The 13,535-nt window shown below is 37.8% G+C and overlaps 1 protein-coding gene across 4 annotated transcripts in view; it reads left to right on the top strand.

Annotated features, from left to right (window-relative positions):
• Nucleotides 1-13,535, top strand: part of PRORP (protein only RNase P catalytic subunit) — a 37,423-nt gene that overhangs the window by 12,522 nt on the left and 11,366 nt on the right. For all 4 annotated transcript variants that reach the window (XM_053944590.1, XM_053944591.1, XM_053944588.1 and 1 more), the window contains one exon: nucleotides 2,651-2,758. In XM_053944590.1, the coding sequence (XP_053800565.1) occupies nucleotides 2,651-2,758 (108 nt within the window). The remainder of the gene's footprint in view (nucleotides 1-2,650; nucleotides 2,759-13,535) is intronic.

Raw genomic sequence — 13,535 nt, 5'->3', positions numbered from 1 at the left:
GTGAGGAAAAAAATGAACTGACCCTTGGGATTTTTAGTCTGTCTGAGGCTTTTTGTTGGAGTCTTCTGTCGTTGATGACATGAATTAAAGTTGGCCATTTGTCTTCTGCACTTTGCTATTAACTCCTCATTTCCCTGCCTGAATAAGTCTTCTTGCCACCAGCAAACCATCCCTCCCTGTTTTGCAGAGTGTACACACAGAGAACAATTGAGCTGATCTGGGAGGCTGGCAGGGCAGGCTGTCTGGCAGGCATCTGTTGAGAGTGTTAGGAGACACGGACAGGAGGAGATGGTGTGGAAACCTGCAGTGGCCAAAGGAATGACACTGAAAAAGCTGCAGCATCTCCCCAGAGAGCCAGGAGATGGCTTTCTGAGGAGTGCTGAGCCTATCCTGGTGTCTCTCAGCAGGACTCTTCTGACAGCCCTGCACCATCTGTTCTTCTGGGAGATGAGAAGGATCCAAGCCAAGAGTGGGCAGAGGAGAGTGCAGACCTACTGAACCCCTCTGCTGCTTCCCCAACTCATGCTGTAGTATTCCCTGAACAAAGCAGTCTACTCTGCCCATCAGGGAAAAACACCTTTTCAGGAACTGCTCTATAACCATTGTCATTTGAAGTAAAATACCACTTGAAAAATTCTCTGCAAAGTGCTTGTTTTGTGTTGAACTGAGTCCATAAAGACAAGATTACTTGTACAGTTTGCTTCTTAAAAATGTCTTGACTGTAACTGTGTTGCTTCAAATAATATTGCCCTTTGTTAGCATTGAGGAAATAACACTGTGTTGGAATGTTTGCCATGTTTCACCTGCTTCCACTTTTTGTCTTTTCTGTTTTCACTCATCTTTGTCTCAGAGCTTTTCTATCTTAATTCATTTGGACTGCATGTGTTTTGCTTCTTTTCATCTCTCCCATATTTCAGACAGCCATCCAGTATTGCAGTGATGACTCTCCAGATTTTGAACCATAGGGAGGTCCATGGGTGGTGTTAGCTCAGGAGTCAGGAATCCATATTGTTTGGTTTTGCACTTGTTTCTGCCTGCTATCCCTGCCACTGCCTTTCCTAGTGACTTCCTTCTGTGTCTTGGTTTTCTTGTCAGATGGTAATGAGAATTTTTATTCATCTATGGAAAATACATTGAGATTAGGGCAGGGGGCTGGGGAAAATACTTCACAAGTGCCAACAATTTATTTTTGTTTTAGATGACAATTTCCTTGTCCAGTGTTCTATACTTTCTCAATAGTAACATTTATTTAAGCCATGGAGAAATGAAAGATCACATAACAGGTGATTGATTCCTAGGGTGCTAGACTGAGCCTCGTGTTGTCTGTCTTCTTATCATTGTGCTTTTGACTGGAACACCTCTGTTCAACTGGAAATTATTCCTGAAATTTTAACAGCTGGTCTTGCTTGGTTTGTACTCTTAGTACAAACTCTTGTACTCTTAGTACAAGTAGCCCTTTTCCTAGTATAGTTTGTCATAAGCATTCCAACTAAATTTGAAGTGATCATTCGTTACTGCCTGACAGCATTGTATTTTCTGGAAAAATGAGTTCTTTCTTTCATTTCTTTCTCCAAGCAAGAATTTATATGCTCTGTATGTTTTTGGGTGCTGAGGCAGTGTTTTTTATTTAGATGTATGTTGCCAAATTGCTACGTGGAAGAAGGTAAGATGAGAAGAGTACTTCTTGAATCCTTTGCAGAAGGCATGAAATATTAATTGTTTTGAGTTCCTGTGAAAGTTAATTTATAGTCTGGACTGTGAAAGCTCTGTCAGTGATAAATAAATCTTACTTGTTACTAGAAAGGTAATTTATGCAGCTAGGTCACTGCCCATCAGGATAATGCAGAGTTCTTGGTCTTATTAAAAACAATCAGAGGCAAAAAGTGCAAATCTTATGCAAGTGTCTGGAAAAAAAAAGACTAAATCTTTCCCCAAAAATCAAGGGAGAAATTCCTGAAGATTTTATTATAGATTTGTAGTCTGTTCTTCTCTTATGGACTCTCAGACCTAAAGCAGTTGTGGTTTCCTTATGAGGGAAAAACTGGATGTTTTGCTCAATCAGTGCATTACATTTCTGACCTAGTCAGAAAGTTCATGGTTTTAGCCTTAAAGCCATGTGTTTCTTGCAGATGGAGTACTATCTTTCTAAATGGATGTTTATTTAAATATTGACTGGCATTCAGAGATTTCATCATTCTTTCAGAGAACCTAAGTATGATCATTATTTTTCATTTGGATATGTTAAGAGCTAGTAGTGGTGAAACTGTCTACTGGACTGTAAAGTTGCTTTGTTCAGCAGCTTCTGTGTGACAATGACTGTAGCAGGTATTTTTATAGAAATGTACAGTTCAGATTGTAATTTTGAAAATTTGGATAACTGTAAAGTTTTGGGCTTCAGTTGTAATGTAATTTTTGGTTGTAATGGTTTTATTGGAAGTATCCAGTATAAGACATACGGCTTAAAAGATGGGGTGGGTTTTTTTGGTGTGATTGTTTTAGGAAATAATCAAGTAGTGATGTGAAGTGCAGGCGACAAAGGAAAAGTGAGACATTTGGGCTTTGTTTCCTTTTTAAATAAAAATGGAATAGAATTTCTTTCTATTAAACTCAACATATTATTCACCTGTGTTTATTTATTTATTTATTTCAGGAATTGGAGGCCTTTCAAACATTTGTGGAAAATCGACTTCCGTTTGATATTGTTATTGATGGACTCAATGTTGCCCACATAAAATCCAGAAGGATGCAGTGTGAAAATGTAAGTGCTGGTTAAATATTCATTAAGTGTTTTGTGTATACTGATTGTAAAACAGTGAGTGCCTCATTATTACTTATCCTCTAGAGAAAATGAGCAAATACTTTGTTGCACATTCACAATGAAGTTCAAAGAGTTATCTAAGTTTCACAAATTAAAAATTATTAGTGGGAAGATGGCTCTTATATATTTGCCTGTATTAGCTGTAAAATGTCATACATTTCCTCATGTATTCAATGTTTTAATTACAGCTAAGGTATCAATAATAACATTATTGCACAAAAACTGTGATTGCGTAAATTTTCATAGAAATAGGGATTTGGGGGAACTGGATAAATCTGCTGTGTAGAAAATTTAGTGTAATATGGTTGTGCTTGTAAAAGTTGTCATTAAAATAACCCCTTGCTTAGTTCAAATCACATCCTGTACACATTTAAACATTATTTCACTTCCTATTGCTTTGAGACTTGAGTCCTGTTTGACAAGGGTAGCTCAAACTGGCTTCAGTTCTTTCCACTTGATTTGTAGAAGAAAAATCCTGCTCCTTTGTCAATACCTATGTTTGAGAATTCTTGATATTCCCTTGTAGCATTTCGCTAAGAATTGGCTTAAGGTTATTTGGGATTTTTTTGTCAATCGAATTTACTTTAAATTAGGAGTAGCAAACTGGCTGCTCACACTTATTCCAAAGCCAGAATTTAAATTTTCACACTCTCAAAATTAAAATGAGTTTATAAATTAGCTGGATAATAAAAGAAGAAATTCAAAGAAATTCACTTTTACTAATTACAACAAATACATTTTTGTTCTAAGAATTACTTTAAAGCTATTGTTAGGAAATAATGTATACTCATATACGTAGATAAAAGTGAGCTAGGGAGGATAGATAAACTTGCTGGAAGATGTTTCGGAGTGGCAGTGTAGTTTCGTGAGATACTGTCTCACAAAGAGAGTACTTTACTTACCACAAAAGTAGCAAAAAAAGTTCACAAGTTTTTTTGGGTGGGGTCAGGGAGGAAGTTTTGATTATCTGAGAAGAATTCCAGGCAGAACATAGTGTCACAATGTTTTAACATCTAGAAAGACAGGTCTATGCTGCTGAAGATAAGGAGGGGAAAAGAATAGCCTTCCTCAGTGAATGCCTTTCCCACTGTGGGGACTCTAAACAGGATTCTGAATGGTTTGTAGAAACTGGAGGCAATTGAGCAAAGAACCAACCTGGTTTTGGCAGATAATTACTCCTAATTTCTGATCAGAAATCTTACTAGGAGATATTAGCATGCTGAACAGCATAAATTGCCTTTGAGTTTCTCCTTAGCTTGGGCTGTAATGGAAGCACTTTGGGATCCATGATGCCAAAGAGCTCCAGGTGGACTCTGTGGAGGCATCAACTTTCATATAGGTTGTTCTATATAGGTACAGGTCAAATTTCTCTTGAATCCCAGCTGTTTATTGATTAGGAAGATTTTGGGAAGACCTGCCTTTCCTTCCTACATAACAGAACAGTAACTTGGACTCACGCCAGCTTATCCAGAAGAAGGTTCTTTTAGCTAAAATTTACTTGTCCTATGAGTTAGGTTGCTGTGATTGATTATTACATTTTGTCACGCACAAAAATGCTAATCATTGGGATTTCTGCCAGTCTTTTGCTGCTCCTGTTTTGTGGATCCTGTTTTTGGGAGTATGGAGAGATGAGAGATTGGAGAAGCCCATTATTTCTGCCATAGACCTGTAGATACTCACTGGCTGAATAGTATCTGTTTTGGCATGGGAAGTGTATATTTGCACTCTAAACAACAAAATAGCTCCTACACTTCCCAAAAGAAATAATATTCTAGGCACATGGACTACTAAAGACTTTTCCCTGCATTGATCTTCTCAATTAACTGAGATACTTCTATTTTTTTTAGTGCTAGATGTCATTATACACAATTACAGTATTAACTATTGAGTTTCTAGTTTTTTCCAAGTGGAAACATAGTTTAAATGTGAGATCATGCTGGATGCTAGCAGATCCTTTTATTTCTTCATGACTCTGAACTTCTGTGTTGTAACATGTCAGAAAAGGACTATGTTTTTGTTCTTATTTTGGACACTTCTGACAAGAAGCATGCATTCTTGTTTTCTGACTTTTTTTTTCCAAGACTGCTAAAAACAGAAAGAAACCAGCAAAGAGAGCAATCCTTTCTTTTGTCTCCAAACTCTTTTCAGATGAGGGAAGGGAAGGCCACAGTAATATGTCCATGTGTTGCTTTTCTGGTTATGGTGTTGCTGCCAAGTTGTCTCCCATCTGTGAATGCTGACCTCCCTGAATGCTGTAGTCTGTCCTTTGAGGGCTGGCTCTGCCACAAAGCATCCTCTTCTGGAGGCTCCAATCCTCACGCCCGTGACAGCTGAATGGAAAATGTGGAGTGGCACGTATGGGGCATTTACAGCCTGCCTTATGAAGTTCTTCAGTCTACACAGGGAAACACAGTGCTGAACTGAGAAGATGGAGAGGAGAAATAATGTGAGAGAAGTGGGAGGCAGAGCACAAAATATGGAAAAAGCCACGAGTGAAGGCTACTGAGGTCAAGCTGGCGGGCTAGGGTAGCATGACAGTCCCATTTTGAAGAAGAGAGGTATGCTGTGACTTCTGCTTGACGAGAGAGGTAGTAAATGAACAGTGTTTCTGAGGAGCTATGTTAAAGCTGTCCAGCCTGTCAAAAGCTAAATTATTTAACTTGTCAAAAAGCTAAGTTAATTTTAGTCTCCAGGTATGGGTCAGTCTGTGTCTTTTCAGGGGTTGATTACTGCATCTGTTAGACGCAGTCAGAATATTGTTTTATAAACTTCTCTGTTAGAGTATGTAGTTAGTATGCAGCGTGGTTGAAAGAGAAAATGAGATTGTTGCTGTATTTCTAACACACTCTTAAGTGTTACTATTTGCAAATTATTAGTTTCTTTGGAACCTGTCCCTTATGTGATTTAGAGAGAATGGCAAAATTTTATTTTGTTAAACACAAGAGAAGGCCTAAGATTTATGTGACAAAAACATGGTAATTTAAATGCATTTTGGTCTTAATTTAAATTTAACAAAAAGTACTGTTTAACTTCATGACTTAGACTTAACTTCCAGAACTGCAGCTGTTCTGCTGAAAACCAAGACTCTAGCTAACTCTTAGTCATATGGTTAGAATAAGAAAACATGGATGAAATTTTTCTCTCTGTTTCAAACAGCCTAACATTTGTAATTCCATTTAGCATGCCTTAGGCATCTTGGGGAGTGGCTGGGTTGTGTGGCAAGGCACAGGTACCTTGAAGGAGAAGAGGAGACAGAAAACAAACAAAAGTTGAAGGTCAAATTTTTACTCATTTAATTCCCAAAATATTCTGACACTCTAGAAAGCTAGATATGTGACTTCCCAGGCAATTTCAGTCCTCATAGCCAGCTCTTAGCAAATCATCATGAATATTATTGACTTGACAGATGTACTGGAACATCCCGTGGCAGTTTCTCTGGTTTATGACACTCTTGGTTTCTAAATATAATCCCCAATTGCCCTTTTGTCCAAGTGGGTTTTATTCTTAGTCTGTTTCCTGGTAGAAATTATGATGTGGCTGCATCAATTACTCAGTTCCTGAAAAAAAAAAAAAAAAACAAGGAGGCAGCATGAAGATGGGAACAAAGATTATTTGAGGGCTAGGGAATGGTGAGCCCATTTAATTTGAAGGCACTGCACACATAGTGACTGTAAAACCACAACGGTGGACACCACCTCCTTTCAACCCTTTGCTTCCTTACTGTAGCATTTTAAATTAGACGTAAAAGTTGATTTCTTATTAAAAGATATTATAGAATGGAAATTATTTTTGCTATATAATCAATAGAAAAAAATTCCAAACCTCCCTAAAGTCTAAAATCATTCAGCCTTGTCATCTGCTGCTGTAAGACTGTACCTGATGGGTTTTGCCTGAGTCAGTCACTGTACTGCAAACAAATGAGGCTTGTAAACAGAGCTAGCCTTGCAGTTTAACTAAGCAAAGTTGGTTCAGGCTGTATCATGAGGTGTATGTATCTCCAGATGTATCTAATTACATAAATCCTTACCCAGCACAATCACATTTGGTACTCTCTGTAGTGCTCTCACCTTTCACCTTGTAAGGGTCAAAAGAGGGAATTTCCACTCACTAATTGTCCATTTCTCCTACTAAACGAACTGTTACATAGTTTTTAAATGGATGTTTTCCTGTTTATGACAATTTTTTTCAGAAGTATCCTTTTGAAATGAGAGGGAATCTCAGTGCAAGTATAGCTAGGCTCTAGAGACTGCTCTTGGGTTGCAGAAGAGGAGTGAAGGCACTTTAGGCACTTTGCTCTGCTTCAGCTACCCCTGAACTGTGGAGGACCAGGGTGGGAGGTGACAGAGGGGTGAGAGAGCATGATCTGCAAGAACAGTCTGAAGAATATTTTGCTATTCTTAATTTACAATGAGTTTGGTACGTTGTAAATTAAGTATGCAGCCAGGTCCTTTTTTTTTAGCTATACCCATCTGGTGTTAGAAGTAACCGAATATATATTTCAAATGTGTGTCGGATCAAAGCTAACTCACTATTCCCTTCTTCAAACAGTTTGGCAGTTGGGGTCAGCTCTGCCCTAACTTTACCCTCTCTAATCTCTATACTAAACTTAGATATCTAAACAATTGGTAAAATAGTTCCAGATTGAGTTACTCAAGGCTGACAATGCACAAAGGAATAGTTTTTGCCCTTGGCAGATAATTCAAAGTGGTTCCTCCTAAACTTAATCAGCGCTTCTATAAATAGACTACATGAGTTTGTGTAATTCCCATATAAATTGCAGTAGGCCTGTAGAATAGCTGAGGAAGCCAGATCCTTGCTGTTCCTTCCCATCCCAATCTGCTGGCAGCAACCAGCATACATCTCTGGCCTGAAGCAGCAGTCAACTCCTGCCAGGAAAGCCACCGGACCTGCCCCCGTGCACCTCTCACAGGCTGTCACAAAAAGCCAGGCTGTGACTGCTGTAAGGGGGAGTGCTCTGTGGCAGCTGCAGGGGACACCTCATGTTTTGCATCTGTTTCTTGTCTCTTCCAGGGGAAGAGCAGCAGGCTTGTTGAGTGGAGATTGCCCTCTGAATTGGGGAAGGGACTAAGAGAATTTTGTAATAATACTTGTGTGTAAACATATTGTTGCATTTTCTTTTTCTGTATGTTAAAGATCTAAAATTATATTTAACAGGAGGATTCAAGGTTTAAAACTAACATTATTGTTTTCGTTATTCTAGTGGTTCTGTAGTAGTTATTCCTGGACTCCTGGCTACATTAGCAGTAGCGAAAAGAGGGGGCAGAGAGAAGTTGCAGTCTTGGAAGAAAAGCTGATAGTGAAAAAAAAAAGTTTCATCAAGATAAGGGAGAAAAATAGAACACAGGATAGTAGTCTACAGGAAAATGGTGAATGGTCCTGTTAAATGTTTGAAAAAAACCAGCTTTGGCCACAGAATTAAAGAACCTTGATGAATTACACTTTATGAATTCAGCTCAGAACCATTGCTTTGGTATGTACTGTATTCAATTTGCAAGGCTTATTTTCCAAATATAAAGACAATTATCAAAACAAAAAACCCCAACTCTTTGAATAAAGGCACACTTTTTAAAAAGAAGAAAAAAAAAAAAAAAAAGAAAACCAGGCTATCTATGACCCAGGATTCTCCTGGCTTAATAACCCAAATCAATTTTGAAACATAATTTTGCTTCTTTGAAATCTCCCCTTAATGCCTATAAATCCTTTATGATGAAACAAGGAGAGCAAAAAACATATTGGAGCTTGTAGTGTTTGAGAAAAATAGTGAATACAACTTTCTCTCCCAAGTTCCAGTTACTAAACTGGTTTTGAGGCCATGAGACACACAAAAAAATCAGCTCCTGTGCATACAAATATAGTTGACAAATACACACACTAGTGTGCTCAGGTTTTCATGTGGTAATCTTTACAAGTCTTCAAGTAAGTCTTAACCATGCAACATGCATAAAAGATCATCTGTACAGTTATTGAGACAGTGATACTTTGTACAAAACATTAGCTCCACTCTATGAGCTGTCCTACAAAACAAGCAGTTATTAATAAATTTGACCCCAAAAACTCATCCATGGGAAAGAATTTTTTTTTTTCTCTGACTCCTTTGGCAGCATCTGTGATTTGTTCAAGTACTTTACTGTCTGTAAATGAAGCAAGAATGAAGTAGATCCATGAGTCATTCTCTGTTTGGAATCAATACATCCAACAGAGGTCTTATTTGTCATACTGTGACAGTTCATCAATTCTGCCTCCGACCACCTCTTGTCTTACCACTCAACAAAGCAGTCAGACGTGTTTGTTCATTTGCTCTCAGCCTTTTCCATCTCTTCTTCTTTTTTCTTGTCTTCTAATGGTGGTTCAAGTTTGCATTTCCATGATAACAAAACATTTGGCCTGTTGCTCAAGATGGGAGAGATTTTTATCTTTGCAACATGGGTTTCATTCTTTAGACCTGTACTTTCATTTCCTATAAGTATTGCACAAACCATAAAGATGAAGACTTTTGGTGTTTTCATTGAAAATCACCTTCACCGGCTGTGTAACATGATCTTAGAAGAGAAAGAAGGTCAAGCAGTAAAGGGTACTCTTGAAACTTCACCTGTTTTTAGTGTTAGAGAGTCATGAGTGAAATATTCAGCATTGCATCCATATCTCATCAGTTAATTTCTGGGGGTTCCTTAGATATCCCAGCAGAAGAACTCAGTTCTTCTCTGAAGACACATCTCAGAGATCAATACCAATCTGCAGAAATCTTTTCCCTCTCCTTCTATGCTGGGGCCATCCTAAAATAGCATAGCCCAAGCTCAAGAATTTTGGTCACCAGATGCAGAAGAACAAGGCTGTTAAACTTCCCAGGAGAGCTGAAGGAGATAGACTCAGTTGCCAGTGAAACTTGGAGGGAAGGCCTGTATAACCTGCAATGAAGTTTAAAACTGAAGTTAAAGTAATTTTATTTTTTTAAATCTAGACTTACAGAAAATCAAGTACAATTGTAAACAGCTTTTAATCTAAATCTCTTCATAAACTGATTGTTTTGTGTTGTCTGGAACATGGAAATAGGAACTCCTATTTGAATCTAGGAGACCGATTTCACCAGAATTAAAATTCCATTCTGGGGATGACAATTGTGCTGGCAGTGTTCTTGCTTAAGACCAATTCACAAGAATTCCTGTTTCAAACTGAACTTCTGAAAAATGGTAAGAACTCTTCTTAACCAAAATACTGTTGCCCATTAGAGGTGACATTCTGTATCAAACACATCTTAATGCAAACCTCACCTTTTGCCAGTATTGATTTTGTACATCAGATACAGACATAAAAGGGAAGAGGCTATCCCTATTCTACTTTTTACTTTTCTTGTTTAAGGGTACATTTGTGCAGTTCTTCCAAGTAAGGGAGGGAAAATGAGGGGAAATAAAATAGTCCCCATGCTAATTCAGATTTATGCCTTTATCTGTGGTGTTAATCTAAATTAGGTCAAATTAGATTAAACTAATATGTTTACTTGTGTTAATATAAAGAGGAGATCTTATTCATATCTCAGATCTCGTATCTGTCACTTCTCAGAGGACTGCTACCAGAACTGTGCCATTAAGCTGGTATTGTACATGCTGAGACTTGTAAACCATTTTGTTGCTTGGTATCATGTGAGGAACAGGAGTGATGTAGTAAGAACACCAGTACCAAGAACATAATAAGATAACTATGGCTACCTTTGCTGCTGCTGTTCTTCAAGTTTTCAGGAAAGTAACTGTTATACGATAGAAATCTTCACTCCCATCCTTCAAGAAAAATGCCTAAATCAAGATCTTAAAAATTAGTACTTGCAAATTGGTACTAAAAATTAGTACTTCACCATTAGGTGAAGAAACAACCTTATAAAGCATCATTTGTGTTGGTGTTCTCGTTTTTCTGTACATCTCCATAAAATAAACATTCAAATCTTCTATTCTGTAATTATTATTTCCTAAATATGATCCCCCCAAAATTAGACAATTTTAAAATCACTTTGAATGGTTTGAATGATATATATCTCTGGCATTGTAATTATTTGCCCTGTATCATTATTAGGAAACCTTTTTCGTAATGGGAAATTCTCTATTTCAAGTATTTTACATAGTTACTATTAATCTTTACATGCATCTACTGATTTTTCCTTTCCACCCAGAGATACTAGCTTGTGATGCTGTTTCTTTGTGATTTCTTATTCATCGGTCAGTTCTTTCATGATCTGAATAGTTCTTTTCACAGTTCTTGCTGGAAATACGCATTGAAATATAGTGAGTCAAAAGCTAAAGAGGTTGTCAAAATTATGTAAACATAATTCTATTTTTCAACCAGTTTAATGAAGTATTAATTCCTTCTTCTACTTTTTCTGAATAGTTTCTACCATTTCCAGCTGCTATATTGTCCTATCCTTGCACAATGCTTCCTGTAGTGACTGTTAAAACTGAACCTGTACTTCTGTCATATGGTTGATACCAACTTACCTCTTAGATAAATCAGGAAGTATTAGTGATGCTTATGCCTGTCCTTATTGTCCAGCATTTATCCATTTATCTGCTTGCTTCTATGCTCGACAAAAAGGAAGCAGTGAGTTTGCAGTAATATTTCTTATGCCTCTGATATTTTGAATTTTTGACTCTTGAGCTTTTAAGGAATCAAGTTGACATGGCTGAGTAAGCTGTGTACAGTGTGTGCCATAAGCTCTCTAACAGCAGCTCAAAGCCTGTTCAGTTCCACAGGTTCTGAAGTAGTTGTTATTCAGAAGTTGCTCCTGACTTACGTCATATACCGGTGTAGGAAGATCAACCTTGCTGATGCCTTCTCTCCTTGTTTATTTCCTAATTGTGTGATACTTTGGTAAACTAGGTAGTGCTTACACTATATAGACTGGAAAAAAAAATGTAGAAGTATGATGCAAGTGTTTTATTAGAGCTGTGGTTCTCCAGAGTTTGAGCTTTTACATTTAGTGCAAGCTAAAGAAAAGGGTACTGGAATGCCTACCTCTTGAATACTGCCTATACTACTACTTGATTGACTGACTGATTGATTGATAGGAGTTTTCTTCCACCACAGCCCTAAGCTGCCACACATTTGAATAAATAAAATGAAGTAGTAGTAAGAGGATTGCAAGTAATCATAGAGCAGAACCACACAGTCTCAATGATGTTGATTTGATGGTGATTTACCGTGCTCCTTGTAAGGAGTAGTTACCCTGGGCTCATCTATCATTAATGTCACTATGCTGCTGTCATCATCAGAAGTCATGTACATGATGTCCCTGTAAAACATTGCACTGTGCTGTTTGAATCTGTTTATGTGGAATGGCCATACATTTCAATAGTGAGAGGAAGTGTCTTAAAGAACTGGAGGGTTTTGACATTTTCACTTCTAGTTTATATGTATGTATCTGCATATCATGCCTTAAAGAGTGAAATCTCTTAACTTTCCATTTAATGGGCATTCCCAAATGGGCTTTCAGAAATTTGAATGCTATAGGTTAGGGATTTCTTTTTGTCATCCCACCCACTCTCATTCCACAAGCCTATTTAGTCCACCAGCCTAGGTAACATAACCAGTAATAAAACACAATTTTAACCATATGCTATCTGATAAATTTGGTAAACAAAACACTTCTGAAATCACAGTTCTGTTTTGAACTTGAGCACTGATGTTCAGTCCTGGATGCTCTTGTTAGCTGGGTATCTGCATCTTTTACATGGAAATGGATAAAAGAGGGCAAGATGCAACATAATTCCTCAAAAGTGCTAACTGATATAGTCGTACAGATACCTGGAAACTGTAATTCTGAGTCCCCAAGCGAAAAGTTGCTTTAAAAAATAGATCCTTTTATGAAATTGGGTTGGGGCTTGGGCGTGGTTCTTACTTGGCTTCTGTTGCCCAAGCCTTTCTGGTGGTCATATTTTCATATTCTCAAGCTTGTTTCTCTTGACAAGAGGAAAAAAATGGCTAAGTATACAAAGTTTTTCATATAACTGGTTGTTCCCAGGAGTCCAAGCCTTTAGACAAATGCCAAATATCATCTATAATTCATTTGTGGGAGCTGACAATATCATCTGCTTGTCAAATTGCTGTATCTTTTGAGTTAAAGAAAAATACTTCAGATAAAACAGTGGCCTGCCCAGTGTTTTACTGCCTATTGAGTATTGCAGACTCCTACCAATATACTTACATGAAAAGCATCAAAGTACAAAAATTAGATCTTGTGGACTTTAGCTGTCATGGTGGACTTTCAGACTTCCACTGCCTTGGATCTCCAGGCATGGACACTGCTAGCAGTGTTACTAGTAGTAAAATGGCATGAGTCTGCAATGATCAAAACTAATGGCTGTGTAAGTTAAATAATGCTGACCCATAATTTACATCAGCTGCATTACACTGCATCAGATTTTTGTGGGTTTTGTAGGAACAGTGAGTTTCTTTCCAGGGTAAGCCTTGATCCATCTGAGACAGTTGAACTTTGCCTCATGGTACTGGCAGTGCAAGGTGTGCTGATGGATATGAAAGCCCCCTGAGGTTTTTCCAATCTGGTAAATACCAGTTATGCTTTTAGCAATATTAAACAGATTCCCTCCTGGGTTCCTCCTTGCTGAAAGCTTTGGTTTCATGATTGGCCGAGGACAGATAGGTCTGACTCTGACCATGCAGCTGCTCCTCCATCTCAAACCTTTGTGCTTTAGTT

This window comes from Vidua chalybeata, chromosome 6 (genome assembly GCF_026979565.1).
Source record: "Vidua chalybeata isolate OUT-0048 chromosome 6, bVidCha1 merged haplotype, whole genome shotgun sequence".
NCBI lineage: Eukaryota > Metazoa > Chordata > Aves > Passeriformes > Viduidae > Vidua > Vidua chalybeata.
Note: the sequence above shows the minus strand (reverse complement) of the source record. Positions and strands in the feature narration are given on the sequence as shown.